At 41.4% G+C, this 21142-nt stretch overlaps 1 protein-coding gene and 1 non-coding gene across 2 annotated transcripts; both read right to left on the reverse strand.

The window, feature by feature from the left end:
* Positions 1–2447: 2447 nt before the first annotated feature.
* polr3e (polymerase (RNA) III (DNA directed) polypeptide E) lies at positions 2448–19910 on the reverse strand. The gene is made up of 21 exons (XM_036529234.1): positions 19778–19910; positions 18598–18690; positions 17141–17191; positions 16803–16880; positions 15986–16101; positions 15670–15752; positions 15167–15274; positions 14888–14937; positions 14621–14740; positions 14339–14424; positions 14113–14157; positions 13924–14015; positions 13533–13653; positions 12584–12665; positions 12070–12129; positions 10949–11106; positions 10522–10586; positions 9467–9915; positions 4213–4290; positions 3754–3879; positions 2448–3584 (listed from the first exon to the last, which is right to left on the reverse strand). Exons 2-21 carry the CDS (start codon positions 18634–18636, stop codon positions 3528–3530), a joined length of 2064 nt encoding a protein of 687 aa, XP_036385127.1. The 5' UTR covers positions 18637–18690; positions 19778–19910; the 3' UTR covers positions 2448–3527.
* Positions 19911–20055: 145 nt separating this feature from the next.
* On the reverse strand, positions 20056–20137 carry trnal-aag. Its single transcript has one exon. It is a non-coding gene; the product is annotated as a tRNA-Leu (tRNA).
* Between the last annotated feature and the right edge of the window lie 1005 nt (positions 20138–21142).

Below are 21142 nucleotides of genomic sequence, written 5' to 3' on the forward strand. Positions count from 1 at the left end.
CTGGGTTGTAGAGTAAGGGTGGCTGCTTGAAGTAAGTATTTTCGAGACAGATGGAGAATAACAAGCATTAAAGGGGCTTTATGTGTGGGGCAATCAGTGTGTGAACAGACATGCTTACTGTAGATTTAAAATCTGTCTGGAATGAGTTACTCCTTAATGTAGGATTTGTCTTTACTTGCAGAAGAGGCATCGACTGACTCAGGTAGCATCCAAAGCCATGCCTCCTTAATGGTCTGTCTATTCTCAAGTATTCCTTCACATGTGCTTCTTGTTATAAAAAGGTTTGTTCCTACTTGCCCTGGAAGTAAGTCAGAGCCCTTTCTTAATATTTTAAAGAGATGCTTTATTTTGCTTAATTGTTCATTTTTTTGTAAAATAATGTATTTTAATAATGTATTTAAGATATTTGCACCATCTTGGGTTCATCTTAGTGAAATTCTATTAAAAAAACACAGTTATGTACAGGTATTATGCTGACACTGTATGTTCCACTATTATCATAGTCCTTCTGCTGTTTGATTACCAATAAAGTAACCTCCCTCATGAATTTACTTTATGTGGTACTCCTCTTGAATATACCCTTTACCTATAATATGTCTGTTGTATCTGGCGGCAGTGTGGTGCAGTGGTAGGGTGTGGGGCTTGCAACCCAAATGTTGCCAGTTCAATTTGCTACCATCCACTGCTGTTGTACCTTAGGGTAATTTATAATTTGTATATAATAATAAATATGCAAAATGTAAGAATTGTTATCTATGCAAGGTGTTTGGATAAGAGCATCTGACAAGCAACTAAATGTAATATGTTGATCTGACATTTTTCTCACACAGCGGTACAAAATATAGACCCTGGCATTTCACAGATGATGTACCATTTTAGCAGAGAATATAAGGTTAAGTACACTGGAAAAAAACTCCATACCTTAGATCCATGCTTACATTACATGTGTATGATGCAACATCTTGGCATTTCTAATTATACATTTACGACAATGTGAATGAAATGGGGATCTTGTTGGAACAGTAAATGCTGGTGACAGACAATGTCATATGTTTACAGCTCTCAGCATAATTCAACAATGTAAATGTACATTTCCAATATGAAAATCAGTTTTCTTCATAAAGTAGTGCAGTAAAAAATGTTAATGTCTTGCCCAATGAAAATTTAAAAGTGGAATGCAGTACATCTGTTTATAATATATAAAAAGGCAAGTGGAAACATGACATTATTGCAGTGCTTTATTGAATGAGACAAAATACCATTGGAAAAACACAAATACAGTGATCTGTAGGTAGTCCATGTTGAAATGATTACTACCAGGTCCTAATGCATCAGCTAGGGTGGGGAAATTGCTGTACACACTTTATCCAAGTGTGTAATTCAGAATACAGGAAACACTTTGAAGAATGTTTTTACTGTGTAGGCCTTTTTACACAAGTAATTATTCAAAGTGTTCCAGACCCTGTTTTCAATGTTAAAAAAAACTTGGAAAAAACAACTACCTTTGAGTATGACGTGGTTGGAATTTCTTTTGGTCTTATGTTAGTAAATTATTCAGTTAAACTAAAGAGGATTATCTCCTGAATTGAAGAGGAGGCACTTCCATTTTGACCTCAGATTGCAGTTATTCCAAATGCACTGACACAGGCCACCGTCGTTTATCACTCCACCCGATCACTTACTCCAGCATAATGCAAAATAACCCAACGTCATTTTGACTGCCATGATCACCCACATTATTCTGGTATGAACATGAAATAAATGGCTAAATATTGTCACTTCCATAATCACCCTTCACTTTCTTCTATAGAGAACTACAACTTTAAGGCTTGACTCATGTTGGTTTTGAAAACCACTGATTTCTGTCCAAGTTAACCGTAAAGTTAACCGTAACCCAGAAACTGAGGCACTACAACGGCCATCTGTGACAGTTATGACCTTTGGACAGTCGGTGGTTACATAGACAGGGGAGGGACAAAAACATAACTGTGGTAACAGGAGTAAACCGTCCTCTAATGTTTTCACCCTGCCCGTTTGCCTGAGGTACCAAATTTAAAACACTGAAAAGGAGGAGATCCATGTAGCCATTCATGTAACAAAAGTATTTGGCGGAAACAGATATGGGAAAAGAAAATGAAATTCATGACCCCTATTGATTTCATCACATAGTTCATGAATTGCACAAAATCAGGTACTTCCTCACAAAGGACCCTGCAGCGCTCTCCGAGATCTTGAAGTATGCAGTAATGAAAGCTTCTTGTTTCAATGTCTTTTACCAATTTCAAAATGTCAAATATCCCAAATCCCAGACAAGGCATTCATGGATTCTTTGCCAAGACAATTTGAAAAAATTGAAGCAGCATTATACAACAGATGAAAAAACTTTCTCTGTTATATTGACAATAACAGACTTAGCTTAAATGAATGTACTAGAGAAATGTGGGCTGAGGAATTTGAAAAGTAAGATACTGAAGGAAGAAAAATTTCATACAGAAATTAAATCATCGGACATAAATAAATCCACTCATTGCCCAGTATTTTACTTTGGTTAAACATGAAGATTTTCCCCCATTTGTCATATTTAGTATATCAAAGTGCATTTTGTAAATACTGGGTCAGTGGATTATTAAATGAATATAATAAAATCCACATGAACAGGGACAGAGCATGTACACTGTCTTTCTGAACATCTGTTTCCTACAAAATATCACTTTATTTTGCATCACTCTGGAGTCAGGTGGTAATCAGATTTCAAAAAATTAAATCTTTGCCCTTTGATTCATTAAAAGTGGTATATTTTTCTTATTTGCATATATGTGCTGAGTGACAAGGAGTTACATGGATACCAAATGTTCTGCTTCCAATTCCAAACACCCCATCCGGTGGTCTCCTGACATCCAAAGTGAGAGAAATGAAACACAAAAGAAAAATGCCTCCAATGATGAGGTTCACATCTTAAGGCCAAAGACAAAAGTAGAGGCATATTCCCTCATAAATAACTGAGAAACAGAAAAAAAACCACACTGTTGATTTACTTTCTTTTCCAGAGGCCAAATTCAGGATAAACTCATATTATAAACTACACCTCTTTATTGGTCAAATCTATTTCCCGCCTTTCATCTTGTGAGATTAAATCAGAAATAATTAAGCATTGCTTTTTGAGTTCAAGCACTTAAACCGCATACTTTACTCTCACTGTCCTCAAAAATATATATACACATTTATGCCAAAAAGATGTCATCCTCCAGCCCTTTTATAATACGCACGGTGATCTATTCAAGCTTTGGCTCTTTATCTCTTTGCCGCTTTATCCAAGCTCAGTTATGACTTCAGGTGAATTAACAATGGCATATGGTCTGGAGCAGATAACTGGTATCTTTGTCCCCCAACCCCCCCGCTCTACTGGCTGGAGGCAGGAGGGCAGCGATTGGTCCATGTGTCTGCCTTCCCTCCCCATGTAGAGCCCTCCCACTGAGCTCTGGAGGAGATGACTGAATGATGGAACCCCCCAGGGTGGCCTCTTACTGTCAGGACTGCACTGTGCCCTTCAGGTACCACATCCCTCCATAGCTCATACAACACTCCTGAAAGAAAAAAACAGCACACAATCAGCACACAAATGTTCAAAGCAACAATCACCTAAGCACCACGGGATAATAGCACTTTTGAACTCAGGGTAGCAGATATTTGACTTATACAAAGAGCTCAGACTTCACAGTAGCTTGCTGTAGGGAGGACAGAGACCCTAGTCACCTTGAGCAACCTATCGACATCCGCCTTGGTGACCGCATCGCCCAGCTCTTGCGTCAGCCGAGTCTGGATGATGCTCCTTCTGACACGGTAGTTCTTCATGAAGATCTCAAACAGGACCTGGCGGTGCTGGGAGAGGAACAACACAGAGGTTCAGAACAAAGAGCATGAGGACAAGCCTAGATAAAAGTGCAAGCACAGGCACGAGAAAAAAAATGTGTGCATGAGCACAAACGCAGATAAGCACTAGCACAGACATGCAGAGTCAACATGCTCATCTACCATGGTCTCTAATGTTGGCACACTACACAGAGCCTCAAAAACAGACATGCAGCAACTGGAGACAGAAGCTGAAGCTTTGACAGACAACCCAAATAATAATATGTAATGAATCCCAATACCTTGCACACTACAATTCACTCACACTCGCACACACAGAGGAAGGCACTGGTGTGCTCTCACCTTGTCGAATGTTTCTCCAGTCTCCCACACTGCAAAAACCTTTTGCTCGTCCGCTGCAGCTGAGCTCTGAGCAGGAAACTAGAGGGGGAGGAAAAAAGAGCCATGAATATTACAATAATTACGCATGTAACTTGGCCTAGAGAATATTTAAAAAAATCACAGCGGCTAGGTAATGAGCTTGATAGGACCTAATTCAAATACCACCTTCTACACGTACTGGTACTGAGGTAACAACTTCGTACTTAGGCAACGGTAAAGGCAAAGCTGCACAATATGAAATCCATGTCACAGTGATTGACTGCTTCGTCAACCACAAGCAGGACAAAAGCACAGAAACAATTTAAAGGAAAAGGAAAATGGCTACAGATGTCCTCATGAGACTAAACAAACAGGAAAGTAAAACAGGATGCGTCGCAGAGTATGTTGAAGGCATCCCAGCTGGCAGCCTCCCTCTCCCTGGCCTCCTCGGACCAAACCAAACAGCCTGCAAGCGGCCGACTACTTTCCCTGGAGATGAGCTTTGCAAACGCAGGGTAGTCAATACTCGAGTGTGGTGGATCAGATAGAGGGAGACACTGTATTGGGGACCGATCGATAAAGAGACGAAAGTGGGGAAACTGGAGCAGCTAAACAAACAACGAACAACTGAGGCAGTCAGGAGGTGGTTTTTGATACAATGAGAACAGAGACAAACTACAGTAGGTGAGAGACAGGGTGTGAATAGTGCAAAGGCACTTTGTAACACTTAAATAGTTTTCCAGTGCCAGTGCCAGTGCCAGTGCCACACTTAAACAGTTTTTCAATGCCAATTTTTTTTGCGTAGTTATTTTTATAGTAGTCTCCAATCTCTCCTTTCCTTCTCTGGCTAAGTGCATTTGATCCACAGAGTAAAACTGGAAGGCCAAACATCTTGCAAAAATACTTCACGACTCCAAACACACTGCCACTTCAGCCAATAATGGGCTTTGTCTTCTCAACCAATAATAGCCATTATGCAACATCTAGTTTCCTGCCCTACTCCAAATCCAATAACCCTGTGCAGAAGGAGATTACATGCTAAGCTTGACCAAAGAGAGATCTTATAAATACCCTCCACACACACAGCTTGTAAGCAACATGGGTAGATTCCTGGGCTATCAGAGCTTTTTGAATGGGCTTAAAACAACAAGGAATTACACATTAACCACAAGCCCATTAACTGAACGTTGCATAACTCTGGCACATGTGATAAATGTAGGGAATTTATTGGTTTTCTGTTGTTTTTGGAGCTGATCATCGATCACAGTTACTGTCAATGATCATTTTTCAAAGCGACACAATTCTCAACGTACTGAACGCTACACACACACAAACACAATTCCCTATACTTTCATTTTCACTAACAAAACAAAATATAAACCAACCAATCTGGCTGGACTCAATTTTTAAGCAAATCAGGGACCCGAGATGGTACAGGAGACCAACATGTTCTTCCTTGGCTGTATGCCTCTCAGTGGAGTGCACAGACTAAACAACATTCCTGATCACTGACTTTTGGAGAAAACAGATGCCAAAAACACTCCTCCAATGCCTGGTGATGTCATGGCCCCAGGAGCGGCGTGACAACAAAAACACATGAATCATCAGTCTTCAACAACGATGAACATATAATTCATTGGTGCACTGAAAAGTGATCAGCTATTAGAATTAATGGAGCACTGCTTATATGCATCGCTGAATAAGAGCATCATTTTTTGCAAAATTTTACCAATTTCAAGAGCACTATCTGCTGTCCTTAAAAATGGCACTGTAAAGAGGTTGATATGTGATTCTACTGATCACGCTGCAGTTCATCACTCCTATCACTTTTCATTCAGTGATAATATATACCCATAAATAATCCCAGTTATCTGACAGTGATATTTGTTTATTATGTTTTAGTGTTGTCGATTTATCTTCCTTAAGGAGTATTCCCACTAAATTGAAGGGTGAAGTACCAAAGGTCAACAGAGCCCTCATTTCAATGTGGTAGGATGGAACTAAATCAGGAGCTGCAGGTGCTACATTGCAGCTCCCTCAAAAATCCTGCATTATACTGAATTAGGTTTCTATTAAGCATCAGTAAGCAAGAGCTTACTGATGCTTAATATGCCAATATGCATCCACTCATCTGGCGCTTTAATTCACAACATTCAACGCACGCTTTCTCATCCATGAAAACTTTCTTTTACACAACAGTGAATTAACATTGGCTTTGAGAGTTCAGCTTCTAGGGGGAATAAGGATCCACAACCAGAAGTACTCAACCTTTTCTCTCCATTGATGATGAATTCCTCTGACCCCAAGGCACCCTGTTCCCATGAGAATCTAATCACCCTGAGAGATCAGAGCGCCATCTCCCTGCGCAGAACCTGAGAATGCCAGCCTCGCAGTCCCACGTCACACTTCACCTACTTCCCTCCGAGCGCACACTGGGCCTCTGTGCTGAAGCTGCTTGTTTATTGATCCCAGACTCTGAGGGGAAAAAGCTACATCCTACAGGAAGAGAAAGCCCTGCCCAGAGCTCACTGGACTGTCGCCATGAACTCTGAGGACACTAGAATAGAGAGGATTGTTATTACCGTAAATACAGACACGGTGCAGAAGAACGTGGCCCGCGGGGCTTACACCCTCTGACACATTTGGGGGGGAGACAGCCTTTCTCCGTGACGTTCACCCCCACGCAATTACATTGTTTGCTGAGTGGGACACGGAGAATAAGCCAGAGCTCAGCGCTCAGACTGGAAAATCAACCATAACAGCTCACACCCTTCACTGTGTTTGGGTGAAATCTGGGTTGACCATTTTTGCCCTTTGGTTCAAAATGTTCAAAGCTAAGTTAAGGAAAGCGATTTAATCATCCATGTACCATTCATGAAAGATTTACTTTGCTATGGGCACTGAGAAAAGGTCAAAATTCAGCAGTTCACAAATCACTGCCCTCACACTGATTCTCAGGCTTTGTATTGAGCAACACACCACCCCATTCAAAGCAATTTCCAGTGCCGTTTAGGAAGGCAGAGGGTGAAACCAGGCATTCCCACAGAAGCAAGGCCTAAAATCTCTCTCTGCTCCATAACGGTGGCGATTAATGAAATCTCTGGTTCAAAGAGACAAAGACACCAAGGAGAGGGAGAACAGAATAAGGAGCCCGGGCACAGAATAAAAATACTCACCTGAAGTAAAAAAAATAGGGGAAAGGTGCAATTATGAAATTTTAAAATGAAAACTGATCTGAAGATGCACATGCTCAAAGTGTAAATTAAGGACTAAGCCCAGTTTAGGTCATATAAGCAGTTATTACTTAAGATATTAAACCTTAAATATTTCTATTTAAGTAATGACTTGAATTGTTGAAGTCATAACTGAAAAGAGTTAATAATGTAGTGTCCTGTCCAGCACTGCAGAGTGACTTGTTTTGGGTAGAACAGCACTCAAATAGCCTAAACAAATGTAACATACAAAGGCACATAGGACATGCCAACATTAAACTCAGCCTGTGCTAGGGTCTTTTGGAGCAGCCCTAATTTTCAAAATTAAATCCATAAAATTACAGGTTGGTAGGACATACTCCTATATATGCTCCCATACCTATACAGATCCAGGAGATGCCCTTTAGGGTTGTCTCACTGTAAACCAGAATGGCCCTAAGGTCAGACTCCATACAAGCATTTACTTCCGTACGATCTAACCATAGCTGAACGCACAGAATGGCTACACAATAAACGGCTCATTTTGCACTTTCTTCCTATCATCTTTTCCTTCACCATCTTATTTTTTTTGCTGCATTATATCATCAAAACATCCTCCACCACACATTAAAATACTTCTCATTATTTGCCTGTCCTGTCTGGATAGCTTACTTCATCATTTTCAGACAATATCTACATCTGTTCTTTGTGGCCTGTTGCAAGGCACTGTGGGTAATGCAATTTACTGGCACAGTCACACTTCACAATACCCCACTGGAGCTGTTTTTGCCTGTAACCAGGCCAAAGAGAAATGAGTTCATCTCTATATATACTCTTGGATTGCTTCAAAAATCAAAAAAACCTCAAATATTCTGCCTCAAAATGACAGCATTGTTATGGAATTTTTTAACCATTTTAAAATTATTCATTGTTATGATTCTAACATTACTGTTCACTATTCCAATATCTTGTTCAGACAACATGGTCGGCATTATATCCAGCCTATAGCTTCATCTGTTTATTGTTTTCTGCTGCAATTCGTAATTACTGCATGTGCAACAAACACAAACATAATGGTAAGGCCATAATATCCCATCTGAACACTTTGAAACTCATGAAAAATTACAAAAATTACAAATATTCTCAGTGTGCAACAGATATACACATTTAACTTATTCGCGAAAATCAGTACTGCCCATCAAAACCAGTATTGTCTACCTACTGCCCCATATTAAGTTAACTTAATAAATGAAAAAGAAAAAAATATGGGCAATGAATTACTGAGTCCTAGTTTACTGAAGTCATATGATTCTGGAAACGTGACCCTTTAGTCACACAATTTCACTGTGTCAACTCTGTATCCATAAAGCATGTAATAAAATTACTGCTCCAACATGCGGGTGAGAGCCATACCAGTTGCAGTGGCCATGACAACTGAAACCTGCTGCTTTCTTTTAAAAAGCAGAGTGTCCATTTTCTGCACTTGATCTGACCACACGCTATACACAGATATCCCTGGAGGCTAGAGAGGAGCATAATGCCAGAGGACTGCAGATCCATCTGACTCCCATGTTTCCTTATTACAGAAAATTAGAAAACGCCACCCATAAATTCCACATGCCAGCTGCTGTGATGACTGGTTCAAGATGTCTTCATGTAATGTGGTATAGCCGCAACCATGAAATACCCATGAAATGTGCTGTTTTCGCCACAATCTGTCACTCCCCCTTGACAAAGTAACTATCTGAATTTTACTATGGTGGTTAAAGTGGCACTGACAAAACATATTGTGATGGTTTGCACACACCAGCAAAAAAAATGTTAAGAAAGTGGACAACATTAAATCACAAAAACTGCTGTGGCACTGCCTTTGTACCCTTGAGAAAGGATACAAACAGTTGCCTCAGTAAATACCCAGCTGTATAAAAGGATAACATGTAGAAGCTGTAAACGATGAAGTCACTCTGGATAAGACTGTCTGCTACATGACAATATGTACATAAATATAAAACTTTAAGTGAGCAGTGACTGTTGCAAGTACTCACAGGCACCAGGATCTGTCGGCAGTGGCTCAGCAGTATGGTATCCTGTAGCAGCCGGTCAGAGATGCCCCCAAACAGGCAGTGTCCAGGGGGCAGGCTGGCTAGGTGCAGGTTGAAAAGACGCTTCACCTCGCTCAGAGTCAGAACAAAGTGTTTACGAAAGGTAGCCCCCACAAAGTCCAGGAGCTCTTGGGTGGGGGCGTGGCTGCCGTGACCATTGAGAGGGTCCGTGGGGGAGCCAGCGCCCGGGTAGCCATTGAGGGAGCCGTTGGGGAGAGAGGTGTCCATGGGCTCCTCGGCGTCGCTCAGCGGCTCCTCCTTCACCTGCACAGCGGCACCCTTTGGCCCGCCCTGGTGCCGCTGGTCCAGGTCCTTCTGCAGGGAGGCCTCTTTCTCTCTGGCCAGCTCTCGCGCGGCCTTCAGCCGCTGCTCACCGCTCACCTGCACCGCTTCTGCAAGACATGATGGCCGAAACTTGCTACCGATTCCATTCTGGACCCCGCTCTCAATTTCAGCTTCTAAAAGAACCAGGGGTCTCATTTACTGACCATTTACACACACAAACTTGATCCTGAACTGGCTGTGGGATCTTTTTTATACACGGTATGCCATTTACCGACAAAGCCTTCCTGAGCATGTTCCTAGGGTTATGCAACTTTCAGACTCTGTGCAGGAGATTTCCTTGCACTGCAGGGGAGGAGCGCTACTTCTAAAACTTCTGGATACTGACAGGCACGTTAACGCCAGAGCACTGCACTGGCAGCAATCTTCTGAGAAACAGAATTATCAGGTTACCCCCAAGCTCAGCTGTCATATCACATACAGATGCTGAATTCACAGCACAGGGAATTTACTGCCACTTTTACTCTGCATGACAAGCTTCTTCTAAAAGATCCAAACAGTGTTTTTCTTTTTAACTCAACCTCCTACATTAAAACATCTAACATAGATTCATAGGTGAAAGGATGGGCAGAAATGTAATATAACCAGTAATGTACAGCCTGTAAGTCCACACTCTGGAGACCTCTGGAGAGTACATGATGAAGCTGCAGACTTACCCATTTGGGGTTCCTGCCTTTTTGCCATCATGTCTTCTTTGGAGAGGTTGAATACCTTTTCCAATCTGTGAAATGACACACAGGCTGTAACCCCAAGAAAGGCCTCCAAAGAGAACACAATGCATTTTCTCTCAGCATGTAAACACATTGCTATTTACAAAAAGTAACCTAAGTATATAGCAACCTAAATCTTGCAGTATGCTTGGATGTCTTGGAAATGAAGGGAAGGATCTAACCAAACTCTCAGTTGATTTCTACAGCAGAGGAAAATAGCTATATCATTCATATAAAAAATTAAAATAGCTTATTCCACCAGACTTGAGGCTGATATGATTGACAGTGACAAGCCTTTGTGCAGTGGGGTTAAACATCATGTCCCCCCCTCTAAATCAGGAAGCCCTTGGTGCACAGGTGCTGGTGTTCCTACTTGGCCTGGATGCCGAGCCAGAGCATGTACTGTCGCTGCGCTACATCCGGGTGCTTCCTCACAAACTCGGTGTCGCTGGGCAGGAGGAACTCCCAGCCGCGGTTAACCCGGGGCACAGACATTTGCTCCAGAAAGTCCTTCACGTCCTCTGGGGGGAGCTGAGGGTACAGAGCAGAGGAGACAGGCCGGGTCAGACAGAGACAGGCACAGACAGAGAGGCACACCAAGTTACTGACTCCCACTGGGAGAAAAATGGGCATAGCCCACAGAGCGGACAACATTAAATCACAATTTGCCGCTATCTCGAGGGCTTGGCTTCCAGTCTAGGATTCATCAAGGACACCCTTGAATGAACTGAGATACCGAAATTCCTTTGAACAAGTATGCTTCTAACAGGATGCCACTGGTATTTAGATAACCTTTCAAGCCAAACCAACCCTGTAAAAATACACCTTATGTAATGCATGACTTGGAAAAGATTATAATTCCTTTACTGTCTTTGAATGACAACATTCTTCTCATCTTTTATAGAATCAAGACTAATAGAGTTAATGACATGAGTGTGGTATATGCAACCCAAAACAGTACAACAAGCACTACAGTATTAATGTTCGTAGGTGGTTTTGTCGAACAAAAAGGGGAAAAAGCTTTCAGTTTTCATTGTGGGTTTACAGACACTAGGATAAAACTTTTCCCGAGGCTCACTTTTCTAAAGAAGAAAGAGTGGTACCTTCAACTAAAAGGCAATTTTAAAAAAGTGGTCAAATGGCTTAACACAATTTTATGGCCACACCACTCTGAAAAATGAAATAATGAGTTGTAATAAGTAGCCAATGTTTTACTGATACTAAACAGACCCAAATCAGCATCTGCATAAGAATATCTGGTCAAACGTACTTCATGTTAACATGTTACCAGATTATAGATTTATGCATTATGCTAGCAGTGAAAAAACAAGCTATCTGTACCAAACACTTGCTGGAATGGAGTAAATAATCCTCATTTTAAAAACCCCAACAGTTCCTTAATGCTTCAGCTTAAATACTATAGGGCTCTGCTGACACCTTGTGCTTGGTTAGAGCACTGCAGTGAACAGATGTGTACTATCTTGCTGCACATACCTTGATTACCGCTGCCACCTCCTTTCGCAGCACAGAGCGCTCTTGTGTGAACCTCCACATCTGACAGGCAAAGGGACCACATGAAATGTGAATTTAGACACAGTATCATTTTTCACCTGAGCACTTTTATTACTTACGTTAAAAGAAACTGCACTTCTCTCACTGGAATGCAACGATCTGAATGCAAATGAGTGTAAAACTCCAAACAATTACATCTGGCGTTTCATTAAATGCAATTCCATATGCATATACTTCCATGTTGAAACCCGACCCATTATGCAAGATTACTTGTGCAGTGTACCGTTATTCAATCTGACCCCACAAAAACAAAGAACTATAAAGAGAGAGTATCACCAATTTGAATTGCTTAATTGGGCTTCCATTCATTCATTACATTACACAAAAGGCGCAGAATATTGCATACATTATGTATTCTCATGCGTGTCACTCAGTGCTGAGGCTCTTCCTGTCTAAATGACGATGTCTTGCTACAGCCCCGGACACAGCCACTCACCACATAATCTCTGCCTCGGCAAAGCACTTCTGCAGGCACTCCACTGTATGGACTGTAGCTGCTCTTAGGGTACAGCACGTCACTGAGGATAGAGAACATTTATGGGTAAAGATCAAGCAATACTGAACAATACACTCCCCTGCTACAGGGAGGAGTCCACCAATGTTTGACAAACTGTATTAGTAAACCAGAGTAGGCACAGGAGTATTATTGTTAACACTTTTTTGTACTAACAAAAAGGGAGGCTTCAGGACAAGGACTGTGAGGCCTTCTTTAAGACCTTTAGACCGCATGCCATATTGTTTTAATGTGCTTGAATAGTGCGTCTTACACCACCACAAACACTGGGATGGATCTGCTATTGTTTTACACTGTTTGCATTAGCTTTTAAAGAATCAAACACCATACTCACCAACACACTTTTTCAACATAACTTCACTACACAAATATATACAGCGACAGTCAAAAGTTTGGACACACCTGACTAGGATAATGGAAAACATGCATTCAAAGACATTTTGACTGAAAGACTTATACTTAAATGTTTGAGATTTGTTTCTTAGATAAATATAAATAGTGAGGTTGATGTGTGTGTATGAAAAAAAAAATAATTAAAAAACACATTTTTGGCTATTTTGAAGAATCTAAAATATAAGACAGTTTTGATTTGTTTAACACTTTTTTGGGCACTGCATAATTCCATTCATGTTATTCCATAGTTTTGATGCCTTTACTGTTATTCTAAATTGTGGAAAATAGTAAAAAATAAAGAAAAAGTAGGAGTGTCCCAACTGTTGACTGGTACTGTGTATCTACATGAATACATATACATACACACACACACACACACACAATAACGATGTATACAAAATGAAATGGATTTTGATGTCAATGCCCCTCCACTTTCAAATATTTCAAAGTGCTAATGTAAAATCCATGCTGAACTCACCTCTTGACGACCCAGTTCCCCTGGACCAACATTGCCACCTGCTGAACACAGCGCAGTACTGCAGTGGAGTCTGTGCCTGAGGTCAGTAGCCCCATCAGATTGGCAAAGGGCATGACCTTAACTGGAATGACGTGAGATTGACAACAGTGAGAATCACAGACGTGTTATACTCATCGGATAATATGAGGAAGCATGACAAATAGAAAAAAAAGTTGATGACAGTATTGAGCCCACCTTGCCATGTAACCATTTCATGCACACTCTGCTGAGCGCTACATCATTCATCAATTATTCAGTTACATCAAAAAGCAACTCCAAGACCAGTAATTTCCCACAGACTGATTCATCTGCTCATTAAGTAAGTCGAGCAGGTCCACTGAGTTCCGCTCACCATTTTTCATCAGAGTCCTCACTTGCTCTCCCAGTGGCAGGGTTCTCAGCTGGGCCATAGACAGCACATTGCTGGGACCAACCGGCTTCACACTTTAAGGCAGAGGTGAAAAAACAACAATCACTGCATGTCCACTTCGCTTATATGCAAGTTACTGCAAGTATACACAGCAAGGTGTTCCATACTCACATCTTCTCCTCTGCTACAGGGGGCATAAGCATGGCCAGGTATTCACTAGGAGAGAAAAATTGGGGGACTCTTTCAGATCTTGCCTAGAAAGAAACATACTGACACCTCCTGAATCTCTGGAATTTAGGAAAAACTTACATTCTATTCTCCTCTAACCCCCCCCCAAATACTCAGGCCTAAGACCCCAGTCATGCCAGTAGTCAACGCCCCTTCCAGCGGGACCCACCTGGGTGTTTTCACCAGCTCTGTATTCTCCGACACACCCATAGACTGACAGAACAGATACTGCCTCTCATGCTCCGAACGGCCATCCTACACAGACAAAGGCAAAAGGTAAGAGTTCATGACATTTTCCCATGGGTAGCTTCATCCCACTGACACAGTCTGCTTTAACTAAAGCGCTTTGCCCCCTATCGCACCACTGCCCTGGTACTCATCTCATGCACCCCACCCTGTCTTCATGCTCACTGCTTTATTTTCTCCTTAGCCTCGCCTACACATGCAGCACCTTCATGCCGTGGTAGTGGAGGTGGACCCACGGCTCCTCCGCCTGCTTCTTCTGCAGAAACTCGTAGGACTGGAAGCGCCGCTGACGGGCCTGCTCTGACTCGGGCCGCGCGAACCTCACCTGTTACAAGACAGTTACACAACACTCCAACACTGGCTGCACGACAAACACCAATGGTTAAAAAAAATCTAACAGAGATCCGTTCAATACAGTCAGCTTGTGCTATGTGAGCTCTGTATGTGTGTGTCTCATAGCTCTGTATCTTACTGTGATCTGCTTGACATCATCTTCTGCCTCGTCCTGAGAGGAGTCTCCACCTGCAAGCACAGACAGACATGAGCCCCAGGAACACCATCAGTTCAGGCCGGTACACGTCACAAATATTTCATGTTCTCCCATTAAAACAACTGTCAGTGTCATCTGTCTGGAGACGCAAGATTCAGCTGAGCCTTCATGTTTCACTCTCACATAAGCTGTAGTGTTTATGTTTTAGCTTCATTATTAATGAGAAAAATCAGAATAAACATCCTTGTCACTTAGACTCACCTTCATTGGCAGCCTCCCTCTCGCGGTGCTTGCTGTCTGCCTTGTCCAAGTAGGAGAAGCTGGGGCGCATCTGCAGGATGCCGTGCAACGGGGTGAGGTGGAGCTCTCCTGCAAAGCCCATAAAACACATAACCATGTTTCATACTTACAACCACATTCATGTGTACTGACTGCAGGAAGATGGTTATTACTCTCAGATTTAGCGAGAAAAAATAAACTGTGCCTTACTGTGCCTACACAGGAATTACATGTTTTTTATTTTCATTGGCTTTCTTCTGTTTAATCTTGTTGAGTATTTTAGCGTTGACCATCTAAACTTGAGGGATACACAAGCTAAGTCATGGAAATGTGTGTACATTCAACTTCTTTTCATTGATTGAGATCTATCATGCTGTTCATTTAGTAAACTGTATGTAAGCCAATCACAGTAAAACATTCTAATATTAACTACAAAATGTGTCTAAATTATCTATTTAACAGCCCGTACTCATCCCCTCTCCCACCTTTACGGAAGACAGCAGCAGCATAACGGGAGGTGTTGGTGGTGGCCTGGATGGATGAGAATGTCTGTTTGTCCATCATCTTCCTGTAATGCAGTGGAGAGAGAGAAGGCATGGTTAACACAATGATTTACTCGAATAATACTTAACGAAGAATGTGTTTTTACAGAGAAATAAGTGGGAAAAAGTTGCCAGGGTACACCAAGTAAAATTCACAAAACTGTATTTCTATGAATGAGAGGCCAACATCTAATCCTTTATTACACATATTACACAATACACATATTACACATTAATGTATTCAGCCCAGGGGACTTACACTGAGTAGGTATTTGAGTCTTCGGATGTGGTGCCGTCCACATTCAACGCAATCTGCTCCCCTTTACTGCGACAGTAGTTGGGGCTCATCGTGTCGATGGCCATTTCAAGCTCCACCTTGGCAGGGACAGGCAGACACAGTGTATCTGATCTCTCAAGATAAGGAGTAACTCCCGCATACTGCAGTTCACATATACTGAAATCCTGCAAATCTCACAATGCTAAGCCAGTCAAGGCATTACAACATCATGTACAGCAGTGCTTAAAGACATGGGCATCTATTTGCCATATGATGAAAACAAGTTAGGAAATGAGTTACAACAACCCAGCTGGCCTCAAACGGACACACACAGCAGAAGACAATTACACACGGCAGAAGACAATTATCATATCAACAAACTTTAAAAAAGTCAAGTACAGGTTTTGATTCAAGTCCTTATGATACATTGACTACCACAAGAAAAGAAAGCGCCTATATAATATTTTATTCCACCAGGAAGAACTGATATCACTGAACTGGGAACAGTGAGAGCACAGATAAGAGCAAACACAGAATTTTGTGGTTATATTACAGTAAACAGTTTGCTGATGTTTTAAATCCGAAGTCAACCTTGGATGGAAGACATTATAGGTGAGGGTCAGAGTGCTACATACAATAATTGAAGCCGAGGTTATAATTAGGTTATATATAACAACTGAGGTTACGCAAATCATTGACTTCATGTGCATGCGTGCACAAATGCAAAAACATTCACACACACACACACACACACACACACACACACACACACACACAAAACCATCCTCACTGGATGTACCTTCTGCTGTTTTGGTTTTATTTTGGCAGATAAATGGGTGACTTCATCGTATGTCATAGAGGCAGGACGCACTGGGTACTGCGAGAGAAAAAAAAAACATGATTAATCAGTAAACTGCTGATGATTCAGGTCTACCATCAGGTATAACAAACCAGAATAGCCTTAAAAACACAGACATTGCTGATGTGCACAAACATTTTTGACAATATGTATCTGCGACACATGCAATACACTGAACAGAATCGTTAACAACCACATCAGCCTTTAGCAAAATGTATTCTGCATATAGACGCAGGGCAGGGTAAGTCTAATTTCTGAATAGCAGATCAGTAACTTACCTGAAACAGGTAGAGCTTGTCTGCGAGGCTTTTAGCCAGGTATACGTCAATCTAAAGATAATTATAACAAAAATTATAAAATGTTGATATTTACATAATCTGACCTACACATACACATATATACACATACATCACATACATATACACACATTGTCTGCATACATCCCACCATACTCAAATACACTAAATATAGCTTCTTCATGAAGTAGTAATTCAAGCAACAAAGGTATTATTAGCAAAGGGGTTTTTAACTAAATGTAAGTCTGAGTACATTCCCACTCGATGGTCAGATTTTTCTTAGATGAATAATATCAGAAGAACAAAAGTGGCATCGTGAAAGAAAGAGCATAGGTAAATGCTGTATTCCCAGCTGCACGAACATTACTGTATCATCAGTGTACAGTCCAACAGATAGACAGGGTCATATGCCACTCCCCAGAACCAAGGAGAAAGTTTAAACATGGGCAGTAGGATAAAGACATACAGTGGGAGAAATGTACCAAAATTAGTATGTACAAGTTAAACTCACCACTGTTCTGTGTATGCTGCAGTTTTTTTCAAGGTTTTGTTTACTTAATCACTTTACTGCAGTGATCAACCTGCACAACCTGTCATCTTGACTTAAATTACAAGTCAAACTCATTCATCTATGCAAGAGCCTAACCAAACAATCTCCTCTCTCCAAGCCCAGGTTTCTCACAGATGAAAGTCACACATCTCCCGTTATGCTTTATGTCATTATGCTTTTTCTTATAAAGATGTTATTGGACCACTGATGGTGGAATCATGCCCAGGCTTCTATATGTCACAGAGAAGAATGCAGGAGTCAAATCAATAAACAAAAACAGTGAAATGTATGCAATCTTAACCGCTACGTCAATGCAGTTTTTAAAATTCTAGCATGGGTCACAGCAACCACAGATTATATTCAGATTGTTAACGTAAATTTTGTGCTTGATTCAAATATATTCCATGGTGGCATTTAATGCAGAAATAAAAAGTAAACCTAATTACTATGACAAAAACAGTATGTAGGGCATTCATCGAATAGACTTGTTTATATCGTGGGTAACTGCTCACATTGTCTAAGTCTGGAAGTCCGGGACAACAAAAAGGTTGGAAACCCCTAGGTACTAATCCTTTGTAATGAAGTATAGTTTCTAGGACAGTGTAAACAAATTTGCATGTACTTTTCACTGTAAAGTGACTGGACAAAGAGTTTGACAAAAAGTTTGACTTTGACTAGTTTGCGAGGATGAAATACTCTTTGTGATTTCCTTCACAATTACACAAGCAGGAACAGTTGCAGATCCATGTCAGTTTTTTCTGATCCAAAGAGAAATTAGATCTTTCTCTATGAAATCATTGAAATTGTGTGATGTGTTACACGTAGACACCTGGCATCATATTACTGCTGAGGATTTAAAATGTGGTTGTTGACAGCAGCAGAAGCCTACCTCTTGTATGATGGGGTCATCGTCCTCCCCGCTGGCCATATTGAGCAGACTGAGAGGAAAGTGGTGAGAGGAACAGGCCTCCGATGTCCAAACCTGGGGATTAGAGAATTGCTGAGACACACACTCTGGCACAACCACCACTAGCACTCGCAGCACCGCTCTGGCCATTTGCTACATCCCTTGCTTCATTATGGCCGTATCCACTTCTTTCTCTCTTGAACAGGGACTTTATTTAAACGTCAGACACAACAACTGATGGCTTCGCAAACGAGAGCGAATATGTTCCTACCAATACAACCTAAACGTTGCGTCATTTTCAACACATGTCATTTGAGAAACTGATCTACCTAGCAAATAGATAAAACCACGCAGGCGCATTGTTCGTTTCGCCAATAATCGATTACAACTGTTAGCAAGGAAAAACAAATCGACATTTCAACTCCATCCAAGACATGGCACTCTTCTGCCAAGGCCCAACATTTCATCAGAACCATAAGTATCCACGTGACGCTGTGGCTGTTGGAACATATTCTAGTTTGGCTGTGACAACATGATCACAAATAGCTAGCAATCCATCTTGAAAAGTCAGCTCAGATACCATAGTTACATTTCCCTGACGCTACGTGGTTGATATCTGCTAACTCGCCAGCCATGATGACAGGAGATAACTACCTGTCCTGGCTAGCTAGTTAGGTAGCTAGCGGACTGGATAAGTCACACGCGAAGGTAAAACGCAATTAGCAAACTAGCGAGCAAATCGCCTCCAGAATGCAATTAGTTAAGTAGCTATATTTTACCAACATTAGCATGACAACTGCTTAACACCCAAACTCGCTGGCTAGCTAGCTCGTCATGATTAGCTACGGTTTTCGTAGTACGCCAACAACCTACCGAAAGAGCTAAACAGCCCTGCAAAGTGTTACATTTTAAAAATGCCACTTAACTAGCTAACTAGATTTAAATGTGGTATAAAATCATCTGAAGCGACAATACAAACCCCCACGTTCAGTATTTTCAGTAACAGCTAGCTGGCTAGCTATCGACCATAGCTGTGTACTTTTGGTGAAAATAATTGAGCCCATTTTCTCAGGCCTCGTATAGTTAGCTCTACCATTCGTTACTATGCCACTGGCCGAAAGCAGCACAGTCTACCTCACCTATATAATTAATAAGATCTTACTGCTAAGCGTTTTCTTCTTGATTGCTCCGGTAAGTCTGATACTTTCACTCAAAACGTGCCATTGCTTTTCAGCGGCGTCTGAAATCTCAGGTCGCTGCCATGTTGCTGGGGCTGTCGAGACACGTGGGGAGGAGCTGCTCATTACGGTGTACAATGCAGAGCGCGATGCGCTGCCACAGAAAACCATCAGAAGGCGCTCTGTTTCCAAAGTCTGGGGTAAACGATTACCGAATACTGGATGGGGCGTTCATAACAAAGTAACAGCGAAAAAATTCTGCTGGCAGCGGTGGGATTCGAACCCACGCCCCCGAAGAGACTGGAGCCTTAATCCAGCGCCTTAGACCGCTCGGCCACGCTACCGATGACGTTTATAGGGGAAATATTATGTGATCATCAAAAAGGATTTAAGTACACAAACATAAAATGTAAATAAAGATTGTAGTTAGCAGCTGAGACCACACAGGAGCTCACCAATAGCAGACATGTCATATGCTGCCGCGACTATTTACGGGAAAAATGATGAAGCCGATAATAATACACGAAATAATAAATTTAACTAGTTCAGCCGTTTAGAGGTAGATGAAGCACTGTTTCACAAATCCAAAATGACTGTCCACCCATGTGCCTGCTATAGAAGTGGTGCTGAAAATGCAATACATTAGCCAATATCATCTATGAATCCAAATCGATTATGAGAACTCATGTCATGGTCCTTCTCATGTCTGGAAAGTGTTGAAGAGTATTGGCGCTGTGATCAAGTGGTGGACAAAATACGGTTCTACAAAATATGTAATGTTATAAAATGATGTGACATGCAGACTGTGCATTTACCTCTAGAGAATGATTCCACAATGCAAGTGTCATCTCTAATTTTTCAACCGTCTTCAACAGTAGTCAAACAGATTTTTAGCAAGAAATCCAATTTGGCAGCCAAACCATGGCACCTACTGAGCCCACACTGCTGTTGAGTACCAATCCCTTGTATTTCTACATGTTAAAAAATTTCCAAGCTTTTGTTGTGCAATCTGGGGACCTTTGTGCTAAAAAGATAAAAGAAATGACAATGTCAACTGAGAAATACTGTCACATGTGACTTATGCAATCTGTGTGAATAACTTTGGAGGCCCTGAGTGATGAGAACACCAAAAACATAAGTTTCAGCACTGTACTAACAATATAAAGTTTGTTGCATATTGAAAGAAAATCATGTCAAATAAAAAACGGAAGTCATGTGCCATTAACCAGCAGCCTACTTTCTCTTTGCTGATACCTGAAGCTAAACAGGGCTGGTCCTGGTTAGAGCTTATATGGGAGGCCTCCTAGGAAACCAGGTTGCCGCTGCACAGGTTGCTGGTCAGTAGTCTT

This window comes from Megalops cyprinoides, chromosome 1 (assembly GCF_013368585.1).
Source record: "Megalops cyprinoides isolate fMegCyp1 chromosome 1, fMegCyp1.pri, whole genome shotgun sequence".
In the NCBI taxonomy this organism is placed as follows: Eukaryota; Metazoa; Chordata; class Actinopteri; order Elopiformes; family Megalopidae; genus Megalops; species Megalops cyprinoides.

What these genes read in the sequence shown, in the direction of transcription:
- polr3e (XM_036529234.1), bottom strand. Translation starts at nt 18,636, where the DNA reads ATGGCCAGCGGGGAGGACGATGACCCCATCATACAAGAG. An exon ending in CCTGTAGCAGAGGAGAAGAT is followed by an intron (nt 14,016 to 14,112) that starts GTGAGTATGGAA and finishes TCTGCCTTAAAG; the next exon opens with TGTGAAGCCGGTTGGTCCCA. An exon ending in GCCGAGGCAGAGATTATGTG is followed by an intron (nt 12,130 to 12,583) that starts GTGAGTGGCTGT and finishes TTTGCCTGTCAG; the next exon opens with ATGTGGAGGTTCACACAAGA.